The sequence below is a fragment of the Nomascus leucogenys genome, chromosome 4 (assembly GCF_006542625.1).
Source record: "Nomascus leucogenys isolate Asia chromosome 4, Asia_NLE_v1, whole genome shotgun sequence".
Lineage (NCBI taxonomy): Eukaryota > Metazoa > Chordata > Mammalia > Primates > Hylobatidae > Nomascus > Nomascus leucogenys.
Genome location: NC_044384.1, coordinates 93,537,436 through 93,563,278, shown reverse-complemented (window position 1 = coordinate 93,563,278; position 25,843 = coordinate 93,537,436). Strand labels below are relative to the sequence as shown.

The 25,843-nt window shown below is 49.3% G+C and overlaps 1 protein-coding gene across 3 annotated transcripts in view; it reads left to right on the top strand.

The window, feature by feature from the left end:
- The window catches only part of FLNB (filamin B), a 166,377-nt gene extending 142,692 nt beyond the window's left edge, over positions 1–23,685 (top strand). For 2 of the 3 annotated variants that reach the window (XM_030811548.1, XM_030811546.1), the window contains 11 exons: positions 82–285; positions 1,288–1,440; positions 1,543–1,665; positions 4,796–5,062; positions 6,223–6,360; positions 7,393–7,508; positions 11,000–11,132; positions 14,602–14,778; positions 19,892–20,110; positions 21,049–21,252; positions 22,039–23,685. In XM_030811548.1, coding sequence (XP_030667408.1) covers positions 82–285; positions 1,288–1,440; positions 1,543–1,665; positions 4,796–5,062; positions 6,223–6,360; positions 7,393–7,508; positions 11,000–11,132; positions 14,602–14,778; positions 19,892–20,110; positions 21,049–21,252; positions 22,039–22,226 — 1,922 coding nt within the window. In that variant the 3' untranslated portion in view covers positions 22,227–23,685. The remainder of the gene's footprint in view (positions 1–81; positions 286–1,287; positions 1,441–1,542; positions 1,666–4,795; positions 5,063–6,222; positions 6,361–7,392; positions 7,509–10,999; positions 11,133–14,601; positions 14,779–19,891; positions 20,111–21,048; positions 21,253–22,038) is intronic. The other variant, XM_030811547.1, reaches the window with a different exon arrangement.
- The last annotated feature ends 2,158 nt before the right edge of the window (positions 23,686–25,843 follow it).

The window sequence follows — 25,843 nt, the reverse complement described above, 5'->3', positions numbered from 1 at the left end:
ATTTCTATTTCTGAGAGTGTGTCTCTCTCCTGCTTCCTCTCCGCCATCCCCTTACAAACCCCAGTCTGTGTTCTGGTCCAGGCATTTCCTTCATCCCCCGGGAAGTGGGTGAACACCTGGTCAGCATCAAGAAAAATGGCAACCATGTGGCCAACAGCCCCGTGTCCATCATGGTGGTCCAATCTGAGATCGGTGACGCCCGCCGAGCCAAAGTCTATGGCCGTGGCCTGTCAGAAGGCCGGACTTTCGAGATGTCTGACTTCATCGTGGACACAAGGGATGCAGGTCTGTGTGGTCCCAGGGGAGAGGCCCAGAGCTTGTGGGAACCGACTTATTTTGCTGAGGCAGCGTCATCTTTTCATCCTACCAACTCCTTTTCCTTTCTGAGCATCCTTCAAGCTATAGGTCCTTCTGCCTGCATTGTCTTTTATGCCTCATGACCATTGGCGAAAATGGGATTGTCTTTGTTTTTTAGATGATGAAACTGAGGCTCACAAGGTTTAGAGCCCCCTCCTCACTAGGATCTGAACCCAGAGCCACAACACCTCGCAAACCCCTGTTTTCTCATCTGCTCTCCCACCCTTGTTCTCAGCTTCCCAGCGTCTCTCCAAGCAAAGAATGTTGTGCTGACTGGCCAAGACCATGGTCATCTGAGCAGAGCTTTTGTGGAGATGAGGCATCTCTTTCTGCTCTCTCTTTGCGATGGTTTGAGTTAGATTGTGTCTCTTCCAAGCTCGCCACACCCTGGTGCCTCCAGTCATCTGCTTTCTTGAAGGATAGCCATGCTGGTGAATTCTAGATAAATTCTAACCCAGGGGAGAGGGCTGGAGAATTTCTGGTCCTGGTTGGGAGATACTCCCTGTTAAACCTTCGGATCTGCCAACCTAGTTGAGGTAGCCAGGGGCTATTTAAAAATTCAGAATCTCAGGTCTGGCTGTGGATAAACCCCCGAGGTGGTATGTGCAGTTCTTGGAGGCGTGAGGGCAGAAGGTCCTCCCCAGCAGTTTGCACAGGACACATCATCTATGGGATATTAGTAAATATCCTTAAGGAAAGCCTTCTGTGGTCAAAACCAGGTTCAGCAGGTTATTTCACTACGGGACTTCTCAGGAAGTACGCTTAACCTACTCATCCCCCTCTGGGCTCTGCAAACAAGGCCGCCATTGCTTTCTTTCTGCTATGTAGAAATACATTGAGCCGTAAGGGTAGGATGTCCTTTCTCCATTCATTGGGCTCCCTCTTCCTGAGGAGTTGCTGTCAGAACAGCCTGGGGCTGCTGTGTTGCAGGTTATGGTGGCATATCCTTGGCAGTGGAAGGCCCCAGCAAAGTGGACATCCAGACGGAGGACCTGGAAGATGGCACCTGCAAAGTCTCCTACTTCCCCACCGTGCCTGGGGTTTATATTGTCTCCACCAAATTCGCTGACGAGCACGTGCCTGGTATGTGCATTCCATTCCCCTCCAGGTGGGATGCTTGGGTTTTCTGTAAATGCTGTGCCTTTGCCTCTGGGCTGCTCACAGGAGCCTTCTTGGGTCTTGCAGGGAGCCCATTTACCGTGAAGATCAGCGGGGAGGGAAGAGTCAAAGAGAGCATCACCCGCACCAGTCGGGCCCCGTCCGTGGCCACTGTCGGGAGCATTTGTGACCTGAACCTGAAAATCCCAGGTGGGCGTTGGGGACTAGTGGTGGGGGGAAGCCTTGGCTCCAGCCTTCAGGGCAGCGGGTGCCTTTGGGAACCAAGTTTAGGCATGGCCCAGAACATAGTATCCAAGTCGACTGTGTTGACCTTTTCGTTTCACTTCATTTCATCATGTTCTTCTATGTTTATTTTCACAGAGGCTCATCCAAGAAAAATAAATGTTTACCTCGCTACCTTTTTCCTCTTCCAAATAAAAATAGCTTTATTGTGTCACATGGGGGAAACGTAGATAATGCTTTTAGATTTTTAGATTTACTATCTGTCAAATAGAATCATGTCAGTGAAAGAACTGGCCCTGCCAATGCCAGTGTCTGGAAGTATTTAAGAGGTGGCAGCCCAGCGGCATCCTTCTAGTATTTCTCTTTCATTCCTGAAATTAGAACGAGGGCTGTGCTGCAGATCTCACTGGGCCACATCTGGCCCTTTGGTGGTGAATTGTTCCTCATGGGCCCCAATTAGGCAGTCAACAGGTCACACGGTCTGTCTGAAATGTGTCCCAAATTCTTTCTATAAAGAATCCTTCCAGAGAGAAGTCACTGTGAGTGAAAGTTTTGAGGCTCCTCTGCCCAGAAGTTGGCATGTCCTGTGGAATTGCACAAATTCTACAGAGAAGGGAAATCTAAATCGTCTTCAGATGTGTTGCGAGCTCTGGAGAGGGGTTGTCTTTCTACACTGCGTCTCCCATCCTTCCTAACGTGTCACGGAGCTGTCGACTCCGCCTTCTTGGCTTTAGTTAATGGGTTCTTCTTGTGTAGTCACATCAACGTCAGGTCACATGGGAATGTGGTAAAGCCTCATTACTGTAGAGTTCAGACATGATCACTTAAAAAGAGCTTTACTGGGCCGGGCACGGTGGCTCACTCCTATAATCCCAGCACTTTGGGAGGCCGAGGCAGGCAGATCACCTGAGGTCAGGAGTTCGAGACCAGCCTGGCTAACATGACAAAACCCTATCTCTTCTAAAAATACAAAAATTAGCAGGGTGTGGTGGCAGGCACCTGTAATCCCACCTACTCAGGAGGCTGAGGCACAAGAATTGCATGAACCTGGGAGGTGGAGGTTGCAGTGAGCTGATATTGCACCACTGCACTCCAGCCTGGGCAACAAAGTGAGACTCTCTCAAAAAAAAAAAAAAAAAAAGGCTGCGCTGATCATTTGTGGTCATAAACAGTTTGTGTGCCTCAAGGTGGAGGGAGGAAGTGTCACCACCAAGAGAGAGCCTGGTTCACATCTTAGGTGCAGAGTTGGACCCTGGCTGCCCCGTCCTCATAGCCATGTGTGCTCACTTTCCAGTCACATCGGTGTACTCATCCACTGTTTTCGTGGGCATCTTCCCACCTCAAAAAATAGACATCCGCATCATCTCTTTCATGACCCTGATAAAATGCCATTTCATTCAGTGGAACTGTTGGTGATAGAAAAAGAGAGATTCCATTTCATGTCTAGATGCATCAACCTTCGTTACTCAACTCTGTGCCTCAGCTCCCATCATCAGGGCTGCTCTGACATTTGCCACCCTGTGCTCAGGCTGTGGACCAATGCCCAGGAGTGGGCTGGGCTGGTGCATTTCAGATGCTGCCATGCCTTGGCAGACTGCCCTCCACATTTCTCCATACTCCCCCCCCAGCACTGGGGCTGTCTCCTTCTCACTTTGGCCAACCTGATGGAAAAATACGGCATCCAGTGTTCAGTTTCATATCTTTGATTACTAGTGATGTGTACTGTGTTTTCTTTTCATTTGCTTTACATTTCTCATTTGGCAAAATTTCTGTTCTCTGCTTATTTCTTGAGGAGCTAGCAAGTATCTGCAGTGTGGACGTTTACCCTTTCTCTTAAGTCTCTTCCAGCTCTTGGCCATTTTGTTATTCTTTTAGTTACTTAATACCAGATGACTCTGGGTGAGGCTCGATTTTCCTCTCATTACCCAAATGATCCTCTCGGAGATCCCCTCCTCCTTAATGGAGGACAGCTCACTAACTTCAGATGTCCTCCAGACCCAGGCTTTGCAGGGCATCTTCGTCAGTTTGGGCTACTATAGCAAAATCACATGAACTAGGTGGCAACCAACAGAAATGTATGCCTCACAGTTGTGGAGGCCGGAAGTCCAAGATCAGGTGCCAGCATGGCCAGATTGTGGTGAGGGCCCTCTTCCAGGCTGCAGACTGACAGCGTCCCCTTGTATCCTCACACGTTGGAGAGCGGAGGGAACAAGCTGTCTGGGACACTTACAAGGCCACTGACGCCATCACAGGGTCGCTCCACTTTCATGACCTTATCTAATCCTAATTGCCTCCCCAAGGCCCCACCTCTTAATCCCATCACATTGTTGGGGGTAGGGTTTCAATATTTGAATTTTGGAGGGACACAAACATTCAGTTCATAACATGGGTGACCCTCTTTTCAACCTCCCTTCCCTTTTCTGTCCTCAGGGGTCAGAGTCATGAACTGCTCTGCCCAGATCCTGTGGGGCTGGAGGGTGCAGTTTCATACTGGCTCTAGGTGATGGCAGTGCTCCGTGCCCCGCATGCGGCCACCTGGCCTCACCACGGCAGTGCAGGCACAGTCGTTGGCATGACGTGAGCAGCTCACGTAGAGTGATGTGGTCTTGCGTCCTAGTGCTGGTGACCCGAGACATTGCTTTTCTGAAAATGTGGCCCCTGGTCTTTGGTTTGCTCAAAGCTTTGCTCACGCATGGTTTCCCGTTTGCCATTGGGACTGACATATGTTCACCTTTTTCTCTAACTTTGTCTTGTTGCCTAAAAGAAATGCCAAAGCTTCTTGACGGTAAGGGATGACAGCTCTTGTTTTCTACCCTTACCTACCCGTGGAAAGGAGCCCATCTGTGCATGATGGATGACCACGTCACCTTTGGCAGAAAGTCTCAGTGCCCCCAGCATGGGTGGCCTGAAGGGCCCTGCCCACTCCATGCTGTCCACAGGAGGGCAGGCACCCAGCCTGAAGGGAATGAAGGCTGGGCACCCCACATCCACCGGGCTGCACACACCTTGCTCTCGGCTGCTTGCCCTGCATGTCCTTCCCTGTCTCAGGCCCTTGCCCTAACCCTCTTCTGTCTCCCAACCTCCCTCCCTCTTTCAGAAATCAACAGCAGTGATATGTCGGCCCATGTCACCAGCCCCTCTGGCCGTGTGACTGAGGCAGAGATTGTGCCCATGGGGAAGAACTCGCACTGCGTCCGGTTTGTGCCCCAGGAGATGGGCGTGCACACGGTCAGCGTCAAGTACCGTGGGCAGCACGTCACTGGCAGCCCCTTCCAGTTCACCGTGGGGCCACTTGGTGAGGGAGGCGCTCACAAGGTGCGGGCAGGAGGCCCTGGCCTGGAGAGAGGAGAAGCGGGAGTCCCAGGTGAGCATTCCGGGCAGGATTTTCACTTGGGAAGAATAGAGTTGAGCCCAGGCAGTGTGGGCACCCACACACTTTTTTGCCCCGTCCGAAAGAGAAGAATTCTGATGGGTGGCATTAAGGGGCATTCTTTAAAACAAGGCATCTGTGACTAAGTCTGGCACACTTTGTGACTAAGCTTTGCTCACTTACGTAAAGACAAACAGGTTTCTTACTGGGAGCCTCCTTGGAGCCTGTAACTTACTAGTGTGCACCTGAGTCTCTAACTGGGGAGCAGAGTAATATGGTTTCCAGAGCATCTTTCAGGGCTGATGTTCTGTGGAACACACTAGAAAGCTACAAAACTGACTGTAAGCATCCTTTCCTATGGTTGCTGCTGGTGGGAAGATCTGTGGGGAAAAAATGGAACATTCTCATCTTTTTCTGGCTTGGTTAAGGTGTATTCATTTTTTTAAATTTTTATTTAATTTTTTTTTCTCTCTTTTTTTGTTTGTTAGAGATGGGGTCCCACTGTCTTGCTCAGGCTGGTCTTGAACTCCCGGGCTCAAGTGATCCTCCTGCCTTGGCCTCCTAAAGTGCTGGGATTACAGGCATGAGCCACTGCGCCCGGCCGGTTAAGATGTATTCAGGGCTGGGTGCGGTGGCTCACACCTGTAATTCTAGCACTTTGCAAGGCCGAGGCAGGCAAATTGCCTGAGCTCAGGAGTTCAAGACCAGCCTGGGCAACACAGTGAAACCCCATCTTTACTAAAGTATAAAAGAAATTAGCTGGGCGTGGCGGCATGAGCCTCTAGTCCCAGCTACTAGGGAGGCTGAGGCAGGAGAATTGCTTGAACCCAGGAGATGGAGCTTGCAGTGAGCTGAGATCGCACCACTGCACTGCAGCCTGGGCAGCAGAGCAAGACTCTGTCAAAAAAAAAAAAAAAAAAAAAAAGACATGTCTTCAGAGGACTCCAGATGTCCTATGAATTTAGTTATCGCTAGTGATGCTTAGGAAACTTCAACAATGGACCTTGGACCTTGCTTGGGTTCTACTTGGGGTTGGAGAAAGAGGAAAGGGCTAGCAACAAACGAAACCTAGCGCTGCAGGTTTGAACAAGAATGGAAGAGGGCCAGGGGCTCTGCAGGGCTCAGTCACTAACCAGGTTTCTCTTTGCTCTCAGCGGAGTTCAGCATTTGGACCCGGGAAGCAGGCGCTGGAGGCCTCTCCATCGCTGTTGAGGGCCCCAGTAAGGCCGAGATTACATTCGATGACCATAAAAATGGGTCGTGCGGTGTGTCTTATATTGCCCAAGAGCCTGGTATGTATTCAGGGTTCACAAGAGGACATTTTCCTTGTTTGAACATGGTAAGGTTGCAAGGAACAGAAATCCATCAAGTTTGCTGAAGTCATTGAGGAATCTATGTGTATGGGCACATGGGACAGCTTTGTAGAAATCCAGTTGCAAGATACACGGCCAGACCTCTTAAGGGTGGGAACGCTTGCTCTGGTTGCCTTTTGCCTTTCTCCATTAGCCTCTCTGCTTCTTGCTTTCATTCAATTGCTCCATTCTTTCCACCGACCAGCCTCTGTCTGCCCACCCATGGCTACCCTGGCTGGCTGCCCCAGAAGAGTGGCCTTGGCATCTGAGCTCCCTCTAGCAGGAGTTCTTAACCTTTTGTGTGCCATTGACTCTTTCCATCTGGCGAAGCCTATGGGGACTGTTCTTGGGATAATGTTTTAAAATACATAAAATGAAATATGTCACATTATAAAGGAAATCATTGATAGTAAAGTACAGTTAACCAAAATCTTACAAGAACAAATATGCAACATAGAAACATGCATATCTTTGTTAATACATTAAATCATACGATATGGTGACAGTATATTAACTGTCATCAAAGTGACAAAATAATAAGTGAAAATGATATGTCAAAATAACAGTAAAATGACATAAAAATCTATGATTTTTAATGGTGATATAAGTCATATGTACTTATAATGTGCTGTGATTTCTTGTCAACATTTCTGAAGAAAGGAAATGGTAAATTTCAGTTAGAGGATGGTGAAAATTAAAACGTAATTTTTTCCTCATTCAAGTCCATGGATCTCCTGAATTCAATACAGGCCATTTGGGGACCCTGTGAGCCCCGGTTAAGAGTTCCTGGCCTTACTCCACTAAAGAAATCGTATCAGCCCAGCCTCAGCCAGGCACCTCCCACTCAACCAATCAGTTGTGGCCACTGAGGAGGCCTGGGTCTCTCTGAAGGCATTTTAGCCCTTAGTGAGAAGCAAGAGGCCACTCTGGGTCCAGAGTCTCTGAAATGATGGGACTTTCCTGTCCTCATAGGTAACTACGAGGTGTCCATCAAGTTCAATGATGAGCACATCCCGGAAAGCCCCTACCTGGTGCCGGTCATCGCGCCCTCCGACGACGCCCGCCGCCTCACTGTTATGAGCCTTCAGGTGAGATGCAAGGAAGCATCCATCTCCTTGGCTGCAGGCCACCAGTGAGACCCCTGGACTCCTGAGGCCGCTTCAATGTCCCCTTAGGTGCTGAGGCCCCTTTTCACATTTCGACCGCAGATGTCACCCAGTCACTGGGGAGCTTTCCTGTGGCAGAGTCAACTCCCCATACACTTAGGGCGGATGACACTTGGGGCGAGCAAAAACAGAGCCACAGTCAACAATACACCTTAATGTTTGGGGACAAGTTTGTTTTTAAAGGTTTATTTAAGAGAAACAAAGGAAGCCTGTTCATAATTGGTTAAGGGATAACAAGGGCTTTCAAAACAAAACCAACACAAAAATAACAGTGCAGTGATGTTTTAGCCTGCTGTTGTTGGCTGCCTTTCCTCAAGAAAGTCAGTTGCAATTTATTATGATTCATTAATAAGTGTGCAGGGAACTATGTTAAGAGCTTTATCAGTGTTACCTCAGTAAATCCTTGCAATAGCCTGACAAGTAGGTTCTCTTGACCCCATTTTAATGATGGAAAAACAGAGATACAAGGAGATTTTGTCCACTGGGAACCAGCTAGTATGAGGCAGAACAGGGGCAGTGTGGCTTCAGAACCTGTATTTTTGTTTGTTTGTTGTCGTTGTTGAGGCAGAGTCTCGCTATGTCATCCAGGCTGGAGTGCAGTGGCATGATCTTGGCTCACTGAAACCTCTGCCTCCCAGGTTCAAGTGATTCTTCAGCCTCAGCCTCCTGAGTAGCTGAGACTCCAGGCACGCGCCATCACACCCAGCTAATTTTTGTATTTTTTGTAGAGATGGGGTTGCACCATGTTGGCCAGGCTGGTCTCAAACTCCTGACCTGAGGTGATCGCCCCACTCAACCTCCCAAAGTGCTGGGATTACAGACGTGAGCCGCTGTGCCCGGCCAGAACCTGTGCCCTTAACGGCAACCTCTCTAACCCCCACCTGATGTTATGGCACACGGTTGCATAGTCCATCCCATTAGGATACCAGGAGATGCAACAGTTTTCCTCGTCCTAAACAGGTCACTTAATTCAAGGTTGCACTAGCACCTTCAGCCAAACTAAGAACCATCAGGGATGCCTCTGGGTTTTTGCCCAGGACACTGAAAAATAATTAGGTGTCTGAACTGGGAGTAGCAATTAAGTTGTGAAATAACATCGAAATCCCAAAGTATGATTTCTGGGTAAGACTTTCTAAATAGCCTTGAGCTGCCCCCAGTTCTTGAAAATATTGGATTCATTAAAATCCAATCTGATGTCTAAGACTGGTGATATCATTGGCTCTAGTTCCATACACTTGGTTTACATTTGAGATTCTAATCTTACTCTGAGGGGAACTGGGATACCTCCAGTTGTTCCAAACATTAGTGTTTCATTTAGAGACGTAAACAGAACCCAAACCAGACTCAGTCCACACATTGAAGCGGCCTCATCCAGAGAATACCAAGGGTACTAACTGGTTACTGTGGTGTAGATGTTTTTCTTGTGTTTCATTTAAAGGCTTCTTAACAGAAGTGTCTTTTGTGGCCAACTTAACTAAAACCTACGGAGGGAGATAAACCCAGCACTTGTTGAGGGCAGGAGCTGCCCTCATGCATCTCGAAGATTTCTTTCGAATCTTCCGAGGCATTTATCTCCCTCTTGAGGATTTAGTGGCAAGCGGATTCAGGTAATGTAAATGATTCTGTGTAAAAGGAGCTGGTTTGGAAAAATCCTCTCCAGGAAACTTCTGTAGAGTCCTCTCGTCATAGCTGGGTCATAAATGTTTCAGTAAGTGCACAGCAGGCTGTTTCTCAAGCTTTTGTAACCAGCTGCTGCCACAGGAGGGGTGTGTTCGTCAGCATTGCCCCCTGTTCTTCCCGGGTCATTTGATGCCGAGTGATACGTAAATTATTGATCAGAGATTTCGCGGAGGCCCACGCGGCAACATCTGGTGCTGGTTAGCAAAGAGAGGCATGTATCATTTTGTCTTGCTTTTGAGACTTTTTAGGAAATCGGAGTAGGCTGGCACTTGGGGTGGGGGCGGGATGGGGGTGATCTGGTGACCAAAGACCCTCTAATTCTGTGTTCCGTCCTCCCTCCTCAGTCTATATCCCCTAGGGCAGCACAGTCCAATAGTAGGTTCTGCAGTGATCAAAATGCTTCAAATCTCTGCTATGCAGCATGATAACCACTACCCATATGTGACTATTGAACATCTGAAATGTGGCCAGAGGAACCAAGGAGCTGGATGTTTAGTTTTATTTAAGTGCATTAAATTGAAATATATGTATATATGGCCACGTGGCTGGTGACTACCAAACTAGCCAGTGCAGCTTTGGGACCTTGCCATGAAGATGTGGTTCTTGGGCCAGTTCTTGGACCTCAGCATCACCTGAGAACTTCAGTCCCAGACCCACTGGATCAGAATCTGCATTTGCATTTTAATAAGATCCCCAGATGGTTTGCTTACACATTAAGTGTGAGCCATGCTGCTTTAGAGTTATTGCCTGAGGAGTGGCTGTCTGACCAATTCTAAATCAAAATTACTGACTTGTAAAATGCTGCTGTTCGGGATTGGCTAGTCTTAAAGTATCTCAAATGTTGTTGCTCAGCTTTGTTCTTAACCATCTGAACTTCTGATCCCCTCCTCCCAGAAGAGGAGATCGTTTCCAAGACAAAGTATGGGGAGTGAAACTGATCCAGGGAACTGATCAAAAGCTATGTCTTTCTATGGCTTCTTGTGGGGATACAACCTCTAAATGCATATTAATATTTAATAATAAGCTGACGTTTTCGAGCCTCTCTGTGTATGGGCCAGACCCTGTGATGAATGTTTTGCATGCACAGCTTCATTTGATCATATAAACAAAAATATGCCCTCGAGATAGATCGTTATTATGCCCATTTTACAGATGAGGAAACCGAGACTCAAAGAGGTTTGGCACCCAGATATATAGCTGGGAAACGGTAGGAAATCCAGATCCAGCTGATTCTTAACTGCTATGGAGTACTGCCTTCTTAGTACACGTAGCCCTTTATAATATGTTCCTCCAGGTCGGACCTTGAGATAACAAACAGCATAACATAAAACTGTGTTCGTGTTCATGAGTGCGTGACTTTGTTAGCTGCAGTATCCTCTTAAAAGAGGATACTTTTTTGACCTGGAACATCCTGGGTTTTCTGGCCTGCACAGGTGTTATTTTGGATGCTAAGATGATAGTCCTTTTGACCAGGATGTCTCAAGTATCCAAACCCAGAAATCATCTCTTCTAGGCTGAATCAAGATGGTTTGCATAGGAGACCATGCAGATGCACGTCTCTGCTATCTTACGTTAAAAATGCAGAATGGCTCACCTGCTCTTTTGTTGTCATATGTTATATAGAAAAACCTATTTGCATGAGAACTGTCACCCACAGTTTTGGGTAGGGTCAGTCTGTGCCACTGAGCAGGAACGCCGAGGGCCATAACCTGTCTAATGTATTAAATTCTCAGGAATCGGGATTAAAAGTTAACCAGCCAGCATCCTTTGCTATAAGGTTGAATGGCGCAAAAGGCAAGATTGATGCAAAGGTGCACAGCCCCTCTGGAGCCGTGGAGGAGTGCCACGTGTCTGAGCTGGAGCCAGGTGAGCAGGAGGCCTGCTGGGGGGTCCCAGCACCAGCACTTTCCAGCAGAATGTTCCTGTAAGTGTGTGTCCCAAAGGAGGGCTGATCAGTTTCATTACTGACAGTGAGCCTCTGAATTCCCTTTGCTGTTGCCAGATATTGTTTATAAATTAGGGTTTAAACATGTGCCAGGGATAGGCAGACCCTTTACGCTGGGAGAGAATGCTCATTCTTTCTTTCTTTTTTAAACAAATGCTGGGCTGGGTGCAGTGCCTTAACCTGGGAGGTCAAGGCTGCAGTGAGCTATGATGCAGTGAGCTATGATTGTGCCACTGAACTCCAGCCTGGGTGACAGAGTGAGACCCTGTCTCCAAAAAAAAAAAAAGAGAAAAAAACAAAAAACACATACACACAACACAAAAACAAATGCTTCTTTGTTTTCTGTTAGTTTTTCAGATTCCTTTTGCATGACATTCATCATGATTTTTCTTTCATATTGTAACAACATCTTACAGATTTTTATTCGTTGACCTTATGACACGAGTAAGCATATTTTGATCTCACTTTACTCTAAGAAAAGTAGGTTAATGTTCTGTAAATTTAAAAAAGAAAATCTGGGTCTCTAGGCCCTAATGTCCTAAGATTTTTCTTGCTTGGTGCCCTGGTATATGGAATTCTCTGATTTAATCAACTTTAAAGAGACAGTGTTACCGGTGAACATAATAAATTTATTAAGTGTCAGAAACTTGAAGGAAGGTATAAGGCTCAAAGAGTTGCTCAAAGTTTAGTGAAGCCCTGGCCAAAAAGCAGATGATGACCCCAGATGATCACTAGTACCACAGGAGAACTGAGAAGCAAATGGTGAAGATGGTCAGAGCAGGAGAGAGAAATAGTTGCTGCCTTGTTGAGTTCAGGAGGGCTTCTCAGAGGAGGTGACATTTGATATGGGCCTTGATGTATGAGGGGGAGACCTATGATTACTGCCTTATAGGGCGTTTGTTGTGCGCCTGGCTATATTTGTATAGCGTAGTTGGAAATCTAGGCTCTGGCCAGGCCTGGTGGCTCACACTGTAATCCCAGCACTTTGGGAGGATCAGTTGAGCCCAGGAGTTTGGGACCAACCTGGGTAACATAGTGAAACCCCTTCCCTACAAAAAAAAAGTAAAAAAAAAAATTAGCCAGGCATGGTGGCACACACCTGTAGTCTACTTGTGGGGGATGAGGTGGGCGGATTGCTTACGTCCAGGAGGTCGAGACTGCTGTGAGCCGTGATCATGCCATTGCACTCCAGCCTGGGTAACACAGCAAGACCCTGTCTCAAAAAGAAAGAAAAAGGAATGTAGGCTCTGTCTGAACATTTAGATCTATGTTTCCTAGTAGGCAGAAAGGCACTGGGGAGCCTCAGGAGGAACAAGTGTGAAGGATGGGGTCAGATCCCGGTTTTAGTCTGAAAGGCCAAGTGGCGAGCTGGTGCTCCCAGAGTGGTCCATTTGAGGAAGCAGTGGCACTGGAAATGGAGAGGAGGGACTTGAGGCCAGAGATCTATGGTGGCCATAGAGAGTGAGAGAGAGAATCCATTCCAAAATGTTCCATGTAGCTTGGTGATTGGGTTGGAAGATGACAGTGCAGTTATCAGAACTAGGGCCAGCCAGGCAGAGGGTGGGTGAGGATTGGTCAGGGCCTTAAAGGATTTGACATTTTACTTTGAGGGGTTTTGAAGGATCCCCAATACCCAAATGGAGATGTTTACTAGATCACTGTGAGGTTTGGTGGCCTCAGCCCCAACAGTCCCTCACTGGGTACCCTCCCTCTTCTCTTAAAGCCAATGTGCTTCAGGGGAAGCTGGCTCCACCCCAGACAGGATTTGAACCCCTACAGATGTATGAGATCATTAGCATGACACAGTTACTATTGATTGCAAATTACAGAATACCCAGCTCAAGCCAACTCACACAGTAAAGGGGCCCAGTAAGTTGCATAACTGGAAAGTTCAAGACATCCAAGACAGGTTTCAGCGATTTGATTTGGTCATTGAGCTGTGCCCTGCAAGGCCTCAAATATCTCTGCTGTTCTGCTTTGTGGGCCTGGTTCTGGCCTTCCTCTTGGTGGCAGGATGGCCTTCCTCTTGGTGGCAGGATGGCTGCAGCAGCACCAGATGTCCCACCTTCACGCCACATCAGTTAAGAGAGACACCCTCTCAGGATTCTTAGAAGTCGAGAGGCTCCTTTCCCAGAAGTCTCCAGCACATCTCCCTTCCCATCTCACTGACCTGGACACATGCCCACTGCTGAATCGTTTTCTGTGGCTAAAGAAATGCCATGTGCTCATTGACTAAGGCTTATAGCGAAGAAGGATTTTTCCCTGATCCACTCAGGGACCACACCTGGATATGGCGGTGGAGCCGGCTTCCCCTAAAACACATTGGCTTTAAGGGAGGCGGATGGGGACTGTTGGGGGATGTTCAGTGCCAAAGGACGTAGGGTGCACAGCTCCATGGAGATGCACCTCTGTGGAGACCTCCAGAGGCAGGGAGAAGAGCTTTGGGGAACACAAATTCTGAGAGGGATGAAGAGTACTAGGTGCCAGCAAGAGACCGAGAGACTACCTGGAGAGGTAGGAGGAGAGCAGGCTTTGCACCCTGGGCAGGGGTGCTTCAAGGAGGAAGCGGCAGTCAGGTGGTGCACAATGGGTAGATGTCCTAGGTGCCCACTTCACTTAACAGACTACCTTGCTACATGCTGTGACCCAAACGCACAGCCAAAAACCTGCCCTGTGGGGCAGTTCCTAGCTTTGAGCTTAATTAAGGAGCATTAATGCCAGTTGGAACCATTTTTTTCCCCTTCAAGTGGCCAAATAGAGAAACGTAGAAGAAGTGAGGTTCTCTTTTTTCCCTTCATATATATTCTTTTTTATTTCTTGTTATACCTTCCCAAAACAGAGATATTCAACAGTAGTTAGAATGGCCATCTCCCAACATTTAAAAAAAAAACTGAACCCTCAATGGGTGAACAAAGTAAAGAGTAGTAACCTAGAGTTCAGCTGAGTAAGCCACTGTGGAGTCTTAAGTGGTGAGGTCTTCCAATTTCAGAGTGATGTGTCTTCAACTTGTATCATCATTTTAGTGGAAAAACATAATTTAATTTCGGTGAAATGAGATTCATCTTGTGACAGGATTAGTAACAGCATTCACGGAATTTCACGTTGAAGAAGTGAGGTTTTCTAAAGAAAGGAAGTGTTCTTCTGAGGCAGGGGTCAGGGTCTTGTCCTGTGTTTATAGGATTCGCGATGTGGATGCGTTTCCCTTGGGGCTGATGAGGGATACCCAGGGGTCTGTCTGGTTCTGAAATCCAGGATGCTGAGTGCCAGGCCCCCTGTAGAACTGTTGATTTTAAATGGGCCATCTCGGCTTGGCCTCCATCCTTTGTCCTCACCGAACTCGGGGGCGTCCATTTGCTTGATTTCACCCTGTGCCTTTGCTCATTCTCCTAGATAAGTATGCTGTTCGCTTCATCCCTCATGAGAATGGTGTCCACACCATCGATGTCAAGTTCAATGGGAGCCACGTGGTTGGAAGCCCCTTCAAAGTGCGCGTTGGGGAGCCTGGACAAGCGGGGAACCCTGCCCTGGTGTCCGCCTATGGCGCGGGACTCGAAGGGGGCACCACAGGTAACCCACTCCTCTGCTTCTTGAAGCCTTAACTGAACCAGCTCCAGGGACCAAGCCAGATGGAAATCCTCAAGCCCCATGGAAGCTTTTTACACCCGCTTCCCATGGAAACTAGGGTCATGCACACTTCGGAGGCGCTTGCTGTCCAAAGCTGTTTTGGGAGTTGCGGTTTGACCCGCGATAAATCCAGAGTGAGAGCTTGATGGCCGTGTTATCACACCTCATTACTGTTAGTTGTGATTCAGATTCCTTCCTCTGCCAAGTTTCTTGACTTTCAGAACAGGATGCTGATAGTCAGGGAACACAGCACAGTGTCATTAATTTTGAGGGTTTCTTTGCCTGCACAGAATTCATGATGCATCCAAGGGGTCTCCTACCCATCTGTTCTTTCATGGTACCGGGCTCCCAGAAATGCACTGAAGCAGCAGTAAGACCTGTCGCAGCCTATCTTCTCCTCTTTTTACTCTCAGATCTTAATGGAGGAGGAGAAAAGACTGAAATGTTCAAAGAATTCTGAAGCTTTTTGGACACATTACAATTTATTTTTATTCTTTGCCACAGATGGGACATGTTTGATTATGAAAAATACAGGCAGTGAAGAAGTAAATAAAGTGGGACTCGCTCCATCTTCTCTCCTCCTCCCCTACCTGGGTCCAGAAGCAAACGGCTCTGGGAAGGGAGGACCTTCACCCTGTCTGTCATCTCATTGTCTGTCTGCATTCTTGGTTGCTGGGTTGGTTAGCTAATTGGTTCATTAGACAAGCAGACACAGAGTTTTGCTTTTGTCTTACAGAAAGGATCTTACTATATCTACTGTGTGGTATAGCTTGTGTTTTTGCTTTGACATCTTAAAGATCTTTCCATGTCAGAACAGATCTTCCCCTCCTTTTCCTGGCTGTAGTGAGAATTCCTGCTGTGAATCACAGTTATTTGAACAGGTGGCATCGGGTGGTGCGCAGTGAGTGTGTCACTGTTATGGAGGCTGCCAGGGTGCAGAGTCGGTCCTTAGTCTCTGCAGGGGAAGAGCGCAATGTGGACTCACTGGGGCATGTTTGCATTTGGTGTTACTTTGGACCCTCTTGGGAAAGCGGTATGTCCTGGTTTCTTGAGTCTCTCGCATGTGTACCCCTACCCCACATAAGGAGAGTGGGATGGAGCAGATTTGCCTCCCAGGGGCGAGGGGTGAGTGGCTGCATGGTTGCCTGGCATCCAGCCCCAGGAGCAAGTGTCCTGTGTGGCCAAGGGGCCCTCTCCAGGTGCAGGAGTAACTGGTGGGCTGGCAGTCTGCCCGGGACTCTGGCCAGAGCAGTGGCCTCAGCAAAGCCACCCACAGGGGGTGGTGTGAGTGCTGCCAGACTCTCCAGGCAAATCCAGTCTGGCTCCACCCTGAACTCTGGGCCTGCGGCTTGCCTTTTGTGAAAGGCATGGTATCATTTTACCGTTAAGTGATGTCCATTTTACAGATGTGGAAAGTGAGATGCAGAGGTTGAGTCACTCCCCCAAAGAAACACTCCCCGAAAAAACAGTCAGCTGGGAGGAGGCAGAACCAGGAATTAATCTACATCTGTGACCTCAGAGCCTATGTGGTGAACCCCCGAGCTTGGCCCCCTCTCTAAGTGGCTGGCTCACCCAGAGGCAGTGGCTGCATCCCCAGCCCACTTTGGGGGTGTCCTAAACCAGGACCCCTGTCCATCCAGCTACTCAGGAGTACTTTCCAGGCAGCAGTGCTGGCACTTGGGCCCTGACAAGGTACTCACCTTTGAGGGCCCAGGTGGGGTCCTCTAGGCACTTGGAGCGCATGGCAGGCTTCAGGCCAGGCCGCACAGCAGCTGCTGGGGTCTCCCACACTGGCCAGGAAGCATCTCACCCTCCTGCTGGCTCACGCTGCTGTGCCTGGGCCCTCTCCCATTTCCTTTTGGCTGTTCGCACACCTTTTTGGGAGCTTGGGTTTCAGGCTGTGCTCTGCAAGTGCTGGGCGCTGCTGAGAGAAGGAGCTGCTCTTGCAGAGAAGCTCCCCGCCAGGAGGGGAGAGGTACAGAACCGCCTGCTTCAAACCCTGTGTAAATATTGCTCTTGTCACAGGGAAGGCGCCTTGTTTTTCCAGCCCTCCTGCTCCCAAGCCTTTCCCTAAATATCTATTCTGAGATTACACAGCTGCAGTGTGCATGGAATGAAAAGGTATCTGTGCTTGGCCGCCAGAGCGCCCAGTATCCTGACCTTCTGAACAAAGCAAACCTCCCTCTGTTTTTATGGGTGAGTTTGCTGTATCTCTTGGCTCAAGCTTTAAATGGTCCATTCTGTAGATTTTGGAGTAGGGGAATGTGGAGAATTTGAGGCGGGACCCTGCTGGAGGAGGCTTGAGAGGCTGGGAGATAGATCAAGGAGCTCCAGATTCTTTGGAGCCGCTGAGCAATTTTCCTAATGAAATGATCCAGGAACCCCAGTGTGCTCGGGGTATACCAGAAGGGCCTCCTTCCTTCCTTACCTGCCTTGAAGAACACGCGGTGCTGCGTTTAACATGCATTAAACTCACAGGAACTGAGCTGGACATATTTGAGGGGGTGGGGGAAGACTGCCGCGCCCAGAGATGTTTTGTGGTGTTAGATACAGGTTATAGCTAGAGGCGGCGGTGAGAGACTTCTGCTAGTGGATTTTTTTTCTTCCATCTTCTCTCAGGTAAGTGCTTTAGCTCCAAGTTGGACAGACTTTATGTTTAAATCCCAGTTCTGCTGGTCCCCAGCTATGTGACTCCAGATGAATTATCTGACTTCACTGTGCCTCTGCTTCCTTTCCTGTAAAACAGGAATAATAACGGGACCCACCTAATAGGCTTGTTTGGAGCCGCAGAGGAGGTAACAGCCAAGTAGTAGCTCTTGTCCCATAACCCCTGATTTCTCTTTTCCCACCTCGTCTTCCCTGCCCCTTTGGGCTCTCACAGTCAAGATAAACTGATTTTTGGTTGGTCAAAATATTGCATTAGGGCCAAATGGGTGCGGTGGCTCATGCCTGTAATCCAAGCACTTTGGGAGGCCAAGGCAGGAGGATTGCTTGAGGCCAGGAGTTTGAGACCAGCCTGGGTGACATAGTAAAACTCCATCTCTACAAAAAAAAAAAAAATTTTAAAGACGAACTTAGGAATGAAACAACTTGTTAAAAAATGGTGGAACTTTCCCCTGCAGCCACATCATTTCAACTTCACTTTAAAAATATCTTTTTGGCCTGGCACAGTGGCTCATGCCTGTAATCCCAGCACTTTGGGAGGTGGAGGTGGGAGGATCACTTGAGCCTAGGAGTTTGAGACCAGCCCAGGCAACAACAGCAAAACCCCATCTCTACAAAAAAATTTAAAAATTAGCCAGGCGTGGTGGTGCATGCCTGAAGTCCCAGCTACTTTGGAGGCTGAGGCAGGAGGATGGCTTGAGCCTGGAAGATTGAGGCTGCAGTGAGCTGTGATCATGCCACTGTACTCCAGCCTGGGCAACAGAGGAAGACTTTATCTCAAAAAAAATATTAATAATAAGGCCTGGTGCGTTGGCTCATGCCTGTAATCCCAGCACTTTGGGAGACCAAGGTGGGCAGATCACTTGAGGTCAGGAGCTCAAGACCAGCCTGGCCAACATGGTAAGACCCCATCTCTACTAAAGAAATACAAAAATTAGCTGGGCATGGTGGCAAGTGCCTATAATCCCAGCTACTCAGGAAGCTGAGGCGGGAGAATCGCTTGAACCTGGGAGGCGGAGGTTGCAGTGAGCCAAGATCGTGATACTGCACTCCAGCCTGGGCAGCAGAGCGAGACTCTATCTCAATCAGTCAATCAATAAAATATCTTTCCTTATCACCTTACAGCTGTTTCCTGGATGGACACTCTGCCTCCTTGTCGCTCACCTCCCGCTTCTTCCCTACGTAGCCCCCGGCCTCAGAGCTGCTGCTTGAGGGGCTTCTTGGCTGCACAGATTAGATACCATGATGAGGTTGAGATAGTGTGGGGGTTGGACCTTGGGGCAGGAGCCTCAAGAGCTTCCAGGAACAGCTGGGTTGTGTTTGAGAGTTGCACGATAGCAGCTCTTTTGTTTTTATTGATATCCAGAACAATAATTCTTTCTCTGAACTAGGAGCTATAATTAAACCAAAATATTTCCCAGCTGGGGCAGTGTCTAGGGCTCTGGCAGAAGCACGGCCTTGCATGGGGATAATATGCCAGGCATGCCCCATAGAGGGCACTGTAGTGGGCATGCGCCCGACCTGATGACTGAAGGAGGCTCTCCCTGGGCCAGCTAAGTTGTCTCAGGGCTGCAGTTAGGGGATCTGAGGCAGCTCCACTGACCATCCAGGGGTCAAGAGATGAGCCTGGCACCAGAGCCGTGCAGACATGGTTCAAACCTGGCTCTACCACTTTCTGGTTGTGTAGCGTGACTGGCCCCCTCCCTGAGCCGCAGAGTCATTTGTGAAGCAGGAATCACGGAAAGGATTCCATATCACATGTGTAAATCGTGCTGTGCACAGGACCTGGAGCCGGAGTGGGGCACGCATGCCCCGTCAGCAGGAGCTGCTGTTTTGTTCCTGTGCTTGTTGCTGGAATTCACGGCAAAGTGGGTGGGCTGGCAGGTCACAGTGGCTGCACCCGGTCTGCAGCACAGTGCCTGGGGTGAGGGCTGAGGAGGAAGGGAGGAGATGCTTGGCCTCCCTGGCCTCTCCAAGTCTACCCAGAGAAGAAAGGACGGTCAGAGGGGCCCACGCCTCCCCCACACCCCTGGAGGGAGAGCTGGACTCTGGTGGCTGAAGCAGCACTTCAGGCTCACAGTGTGACTCAGGCTTCTCGCCCTCAGCCACAATGGCTTATGCCCAGAGGAGAGAACAGGGTGTCCAGGCTGTTGGTGCTTGTGGGCGAAATGTCAGCCATGCTCCTCCTGCTTTGGCCTGGAAAAGGGAGCCCCTACCCCGCAGGGCCTGTGGTTCTCTCTGCCAGAAGTTCAGAGCTAGTGCCAGTGGGTTCCCATGCCACCAGGGTGAGCCCTCTGTAAGGGGATCTATGTGTGTCCCTCACCACGGCCTCAGTACTCCCAGGAAAGCCCTCCAAGCCATCAACACAGCATTTTCTATTCCTTTCTCCCAGGTATCCAGTCGGAATTCTTTATTAACACCACCCGAGCAGGTCCAGGGACATTATCCGTCACCATCGAAGGCCCGTCCAAGGTTAAAATGGATTGCCAAGAAACACCTGAAGGGTACAAAGTTATGTACACCCCCATGGCTCCTGGTAACTACCTGATCAGCGTCAAATACGGTGGGCCCAACCACATCGTGGGCAGTCCCTTCAAGGCCAAGGTGACAGGTAACAATCAACCACCTTCGGAGTTACTCTCCCTTCCTGGGGAGCTGGTTTTGTCAGATCAATCATAGTGGAAACTATGGATGGTTTTAGATGTGTTAAAGCTACTTTGAACTTTGAATGTCAGTAAATAGTATGAGATGTCGGAGGGCAGTGTTTGAAACTTACAAAAGTCCACAGAGTGGAGCCGTGCAGAAGTTGAGAAATCATGTTAGGATGTTAGGTGGTTTTCTGTCTCCAACAGGAAAGAATACATATTGAAATCTTATGTATTTGTTTAGATCAGGGCCTGAAAAATCCCCTCATTTCTAATTTTCACTTGAAAAATAATCAAAAGGTTTTCCTATACTTATAAAAATGTGTCTCCTCCAAAACACTGGAAAAAATACCAAACTATGAAAACCACTTCACAGCCACCACCCAAGGTAACCACCATAAACACCGTAGTAAATCCCTTCCACACGTCATGATTCACTGTTACATAAAGAATGTAGGTTCATCGCAGAAAAATTAGAAAATTCAGATAGAAAAATCATCCTTTCTCATCCACAGAATCATTTTTTGATATTTCATTATATGTCATCCCAAACTTTTACACTGCTTGTACATAGACTATTTTATGTAAATAGAAAGATGTGAATTCCACAGGCACATCTTTGGTGGGTGGGGGGTGGGGGGATCGGGAGGTTTTCGGCCTTGTCAGCCAAGGCCAGACTCATCCATTTGCCCAGAAAGCCAGATCCTAGTTGTATGGGGGTGGGATCCCAGGGGCTTAGAAGACATTATGGGTGTGAGATATGGGTGTGGTGGCTTTTGTATCCAGGTGTTGGGGTGCGCGGGCTCTCCTAGGGTTACTGTGTAGGGTACTCGCCTGTCCTCTGGCTGAGAGACCCCTCTTGATCTAGCCATTCATGCCTGTCCCCCTCCCTCCTGTATCTTAGGCCAGCGTCTAGTTAGCCCCGGCTCAGCCAACGAGACCTCATCCATCCTGGTGGAGTCAGTGACCAGGTCTTCTACAGAGACCTGCTATAGCGCCATTCCCAAGGCATCCTCGGACGCCAGCAAGGTGACCTCTAAGGGGGCAGGGCTCTCAAAGGCCTTTGTGGGCCAGAAGAGTTCCTTCCTGGTGGACTGCAGCAAAGCTGGTAGGTGTCTGGGCCTTTTCAAGGGTGGGGTGGGGCAGGGGCAGGCTGGGCACCCTGGGTACACCGGCCTTCCCTGCTGAGGTCTCCTGCAGTGCCCACCCCCATGTAACCCAGCCATTTGCAAGTAACCATGTTCATGACCCTGTTCTCCTGCACCTAATATTTTTAAATGATTTCCTTCTCTTTCGCCTTTTGAACTTGGGTATTTATTTGGGTTTCAAGGGTCGGTTGCCTGGGTTCTGGCATCCAGTACTCCTAGGCTGGAAACCTGGTACCGCCACTTCATTCATTCATTCGTTTGTTCATAAAACTTATTTAGCCATGTGACCTTGGAAAGTTATTAAATCTCTTTCCAAAAGTCAGTTTCCACTTCTCGGAAGTACCTTCCTTAAGGTGCTTGTGAGAGTAAACAAGAAGATTCTCATAGCCAACACTTAGAATAGCCCTTACTGTGTGCTAGGGTTTGACACCCATAACTCCTTAAGCCTCACAACTAGTTCGTGAGGTATGTGCTGTTCTCATTCCCTGTTTACAGATGGGGAAGCTGAGCTAGGGAGAGGTGAGATTCCGGTCCAAGGTCACCCAAGTAGTAAGTGGCAGGGCAGGAATTCGAACCCACACCGTCAGGCTCTACGAGCCTCTGCTTGTAATTGCCACACTCTCCCACCTCTCAGGGGCCCCAGCATTATCACGGAAGCACCTTACCTTTGGCTCTCATACTCCCTCCTCTTCCTGTGCCTGTCCTGACACATCCGGATGGAGTAACCACATTCTTTTGCCTCCTAGGCTCCAACATGCTGCTGATTGGGGTCCATGGGCCCACCACCCCCTGCGAGGAGGTCTCCATGAAGCATGTAGGCAACCAGCAATACAACGTCACATACGTTGTCAAGGAGAGGGGCGATTATGTGCTGGCTGTGAAGTGGGGGGAGGAACACATCCCTGGCAGCCCTTTTCATGTCACAGTGCCTTAAAACAGTTTTCTCAAATCCTGGGGAGAGTTCTTGTGGTTGCTTTTGTTGCTTGTTTGTAATTCATTTTATACAAAGCCCTCCAGCCTGTTTGTGGGGCTGAAACCCCATCCCTAAAATATTGCTGTTCTAAAGTGCCTTCAGAAATAAGTCCTAGACTGGACTCTTGAGGGACATATTGGAGAATCGTAAGAAATGCAAGCTTGTTACAGTGGGCTGAGAAGATCCCGAGTACACTAGGTGCAAACCAGAACTCTTGGTGGAACAGACCACCCACTGCAGCAGACAGACCAGGAACACAATGAGACTGACGTTTCAAAAAACAAAACTGGCTAGCCTGAGCTGCTGGTTCACTCTTGAGCATTTATGAAACAAGGCTAGGGGAAGATGGGCAGAGAAAAAGGGGACACCTAGTTTGGTTGTCATTTGGCAAAGGAGATGACTTCAAATCCGCTTAATCTCTTCCAGTGCCCGTGTTAATGTATTTGGCTATGAGATCACTAGCACTGCTTTACCGCTCCCATGGCCAGCACCCCCGTGCTCTGTGGCCTTCTTACACTTCTCAGAGGGCAGAGTGGATGTGGTGGCAGCCGGGCCCACATGTCTCCCAAGTACCTGTCCCCTCGCTCTGATGATTATCTCTTGCAGAGTCACCACACGAGACCATCCCGGCAGTCATGGGTTTGCTTTAGTTTTCCAAGTCTGTTTCAGTCCCTTCCTTGGTCTGAAGAAATTCTGCAGTGGCGAGCAGTTCCCCACTTGCCAAAGATCCCTTTTAAGCAACACTAGCCCTTGTTTTTAACACACGCTGCAGCCCTTCATCAGCCTGGGGAGTCTTACCAAAACGTTTAAAGTGACCTCAGAGGGGCCCATGGATTAGCGCCCTCATCCCAAGGCCCGTCCCATGACATAACACTCCACACCTGCCCCAGCCAGCTTCATGGGTCACTTTTTCTGGAAAATAATGATCTGTACAGACAGGACAGAATGAAACTCCTGCGGCTCTTTGGTCTGAAAGTTGGGAATGGTGGAGGGAGCTACAGCAGCAGCTTATTGGTGGTCTCTTCACCATTTGGCAGAACAGTGAGAGCTGCATGGGTGCAGAAATCCAGAAACGAGGTGTAGGGAATTTTGCCTGCCTTCCTGCAGACCTGAGCTGGCTTTGGAATGAGGTTAAAGTGTCAGGGACGTTGCCTGAGCCCAAATGTGTAGTGTGGTCTGGGCAGGCGGACCTTTAGGGTCTGCTGCTTAGTCCTGAGGAAGTGGCCACTGTTGTGGCGGGTGTAGTATCTGGGGCGAGTGTTGGGGGTAAAAGCCCACCCTACAGAAACTGGAACAGCCCGGAGCCTGATGTGAAAGGACCACGGGTGTTGTAAGCTGGGACATGGAAGCCAAACTGGAATCAAACGCCGACTGTAAATTGTATCTTATAACTTATTAAATAAAACATTTGCTCCGTAAATTTCCCTTGGTGTTCTTGGATGATGTCGCTTCTGAATAAATTGTTTAATCCTAGCAGTTCAACACCACCAGCCTGGGTAACACAGCAAGACCCAGCCTCTACAAAAAATTAAAAAATTAGCCAGCATGGTAATGCATGCCTGTAGTCCCAGCTACTTGGGAGGCGGAGGCAGGAGGATCGCTTGAGCCTGAGAGGCCAAGGTTGCAGTGAGCTGTGGTTGCAACCCTGCACTCTAGCCTGGGCAACAGAGCAAGACAGTGTAACACACACACACACGCACATCTTTGGAGCCCCAGACCAGCTCTCCCAACCCCTGCCTTGAGGGACACAAGACTAGCAACTTGTTTTGACAGTGAACCTGGGCTCTTTTTGTGGGGGGGGGGTGGTAAACAAGAAGCTGTCACCTGTCACCCTGCTGTGCTTATTGTTGCTGCTGTCTTCCCCTCCCTTTGCCTCTGTTTCTTTTTTTTTTTTTTAATTTTCCTTTTTTGAGACAGAGTCTCACTCTGTTGCCCAGGCTGGAGTGCAGTGGCGGGATCTCTGCTCACTGCAACCTCCGCCTCCCAGGTTCAAGCGATTCTTCTGCCTCAGCCTCCCAAGTAGCTGGGACTACAGGCGTGCGCCACCATGCCTGGCTAATTTTCGTCTTTTTAGTAGAGATATGGTTTCGCCATGTTGGCCAGGCTGGTCTTGAACTCCTGACCTCAAGTGATCCGCCCTGCCTTGGTCTCCCAAAGTGCTGTATTACAGGCGTCAACCACTGCGACTGGCTTGTTTCTCCTTTTTCTAGAAGAGCTTCTGATTGCTGAATGCCTAGGAGGTACCTAGCACCCGTCCTCCACCTCCGCCTCCTCCCCACCCCACAGCAGTGATACTGCTTTACAGATGGCACTACCAGCTCAGATGCTGCAATGACATGTTTGCAGATACAAAGCTCACTTGGGGGCAGACCCTGGGCCCCTGCCTTCTTGACCTCAGAGTGCTAGCTCTACCCCCTGGTGATACCGCTGTGGAAACAGGAGTCCCCAGATAGGCCCTGGCAGGTGCCATGGTGATGGGAAATCACTACTGGGCCCCCAGCCCTCCAGATGGGGGTTGGGGGTGGAGAGAAAAGCAGGGAAGGGAGACTGGATTCTTCTGACACCTGGCTGTCAATTGGGATCAATTTTTTGCCTCTCAGAGGAGGGAGGAAGAGAGTGGAGGAAAGGTCCTCTCCTCCCAGAGGGAGCAGCCTTATCTGTGGCCTGCACCAGGAAGCACTGCTTCCTGGACTCCTATCTGAGAAGGTCCGTGGGCTTCTGGATTCTGCAGTGGCGGGCAGTTCCCCCACTTGCCAAAGAGTCCATTCAGGCTCTGCCCGGTGGGGTCTGGCCGGGCCGCAGTATCATGCTAGTTTGCCCACGGAGGAGCACAGGGCGCAACCACTGGTTTCTCCACGGTGAAGCCTGGCGGCTTTCTGTTGGGGGAGGCAGCATTTGTAAATTAACAGCATGGGCTTTGGTGTCAGGCACCCCAGAGCTTCAATGCTGGCTCCGCCGTTCATTAGCTGTGTGGCCCTGGGGAAGTCGCCTTGCCTCACCTCTCTGGGTGGTCGTGAGGATCAGATAAGAAGGAGCCCACAGGGAGCTGTAAGGAACAATTCCCTGCCAGAGTCTCAGCCACTGCTGTCTGTGACCAACACCTGCTGGAAGTGATGTTCCTTGCACAAGGCCGCTCCCTGGCTGCTTGTTCGCATCTGGGGCTACACCTGGTGGTCACCTGCATGGGGGTGATGGTGATGTTACCCTGGGGTAAATTTCCCCACTAGAAGCCACTGCCTCCTGTTACATCCAAGACATCCCAGGGTGGGATGCACCTCTTTATCAGTCAATGGCTAGGACCACAGGGCAACCCTTACCTGCACCTGGGCTTGGCTGCTATGGAAACCAGCTGTTTGTGCAAATACCTTGAAAACTTTGAAACTTGACCCCGGACAGGCCTGGTGCCAGGTCCTTTCCGACTTTTGTGTTTTCTTTCCAACTTTCACTATTGACTTTGCCTCTTTCCTACCAGGACTGGACAGGGCTGATGGAGGTGAAGCAGACAGCAGCTGCCCTGCAGAGATTCCCAGGCCCTGCCCACTTTGTAGCCCACCTCTTCCTCATCACATTTCCCTTTG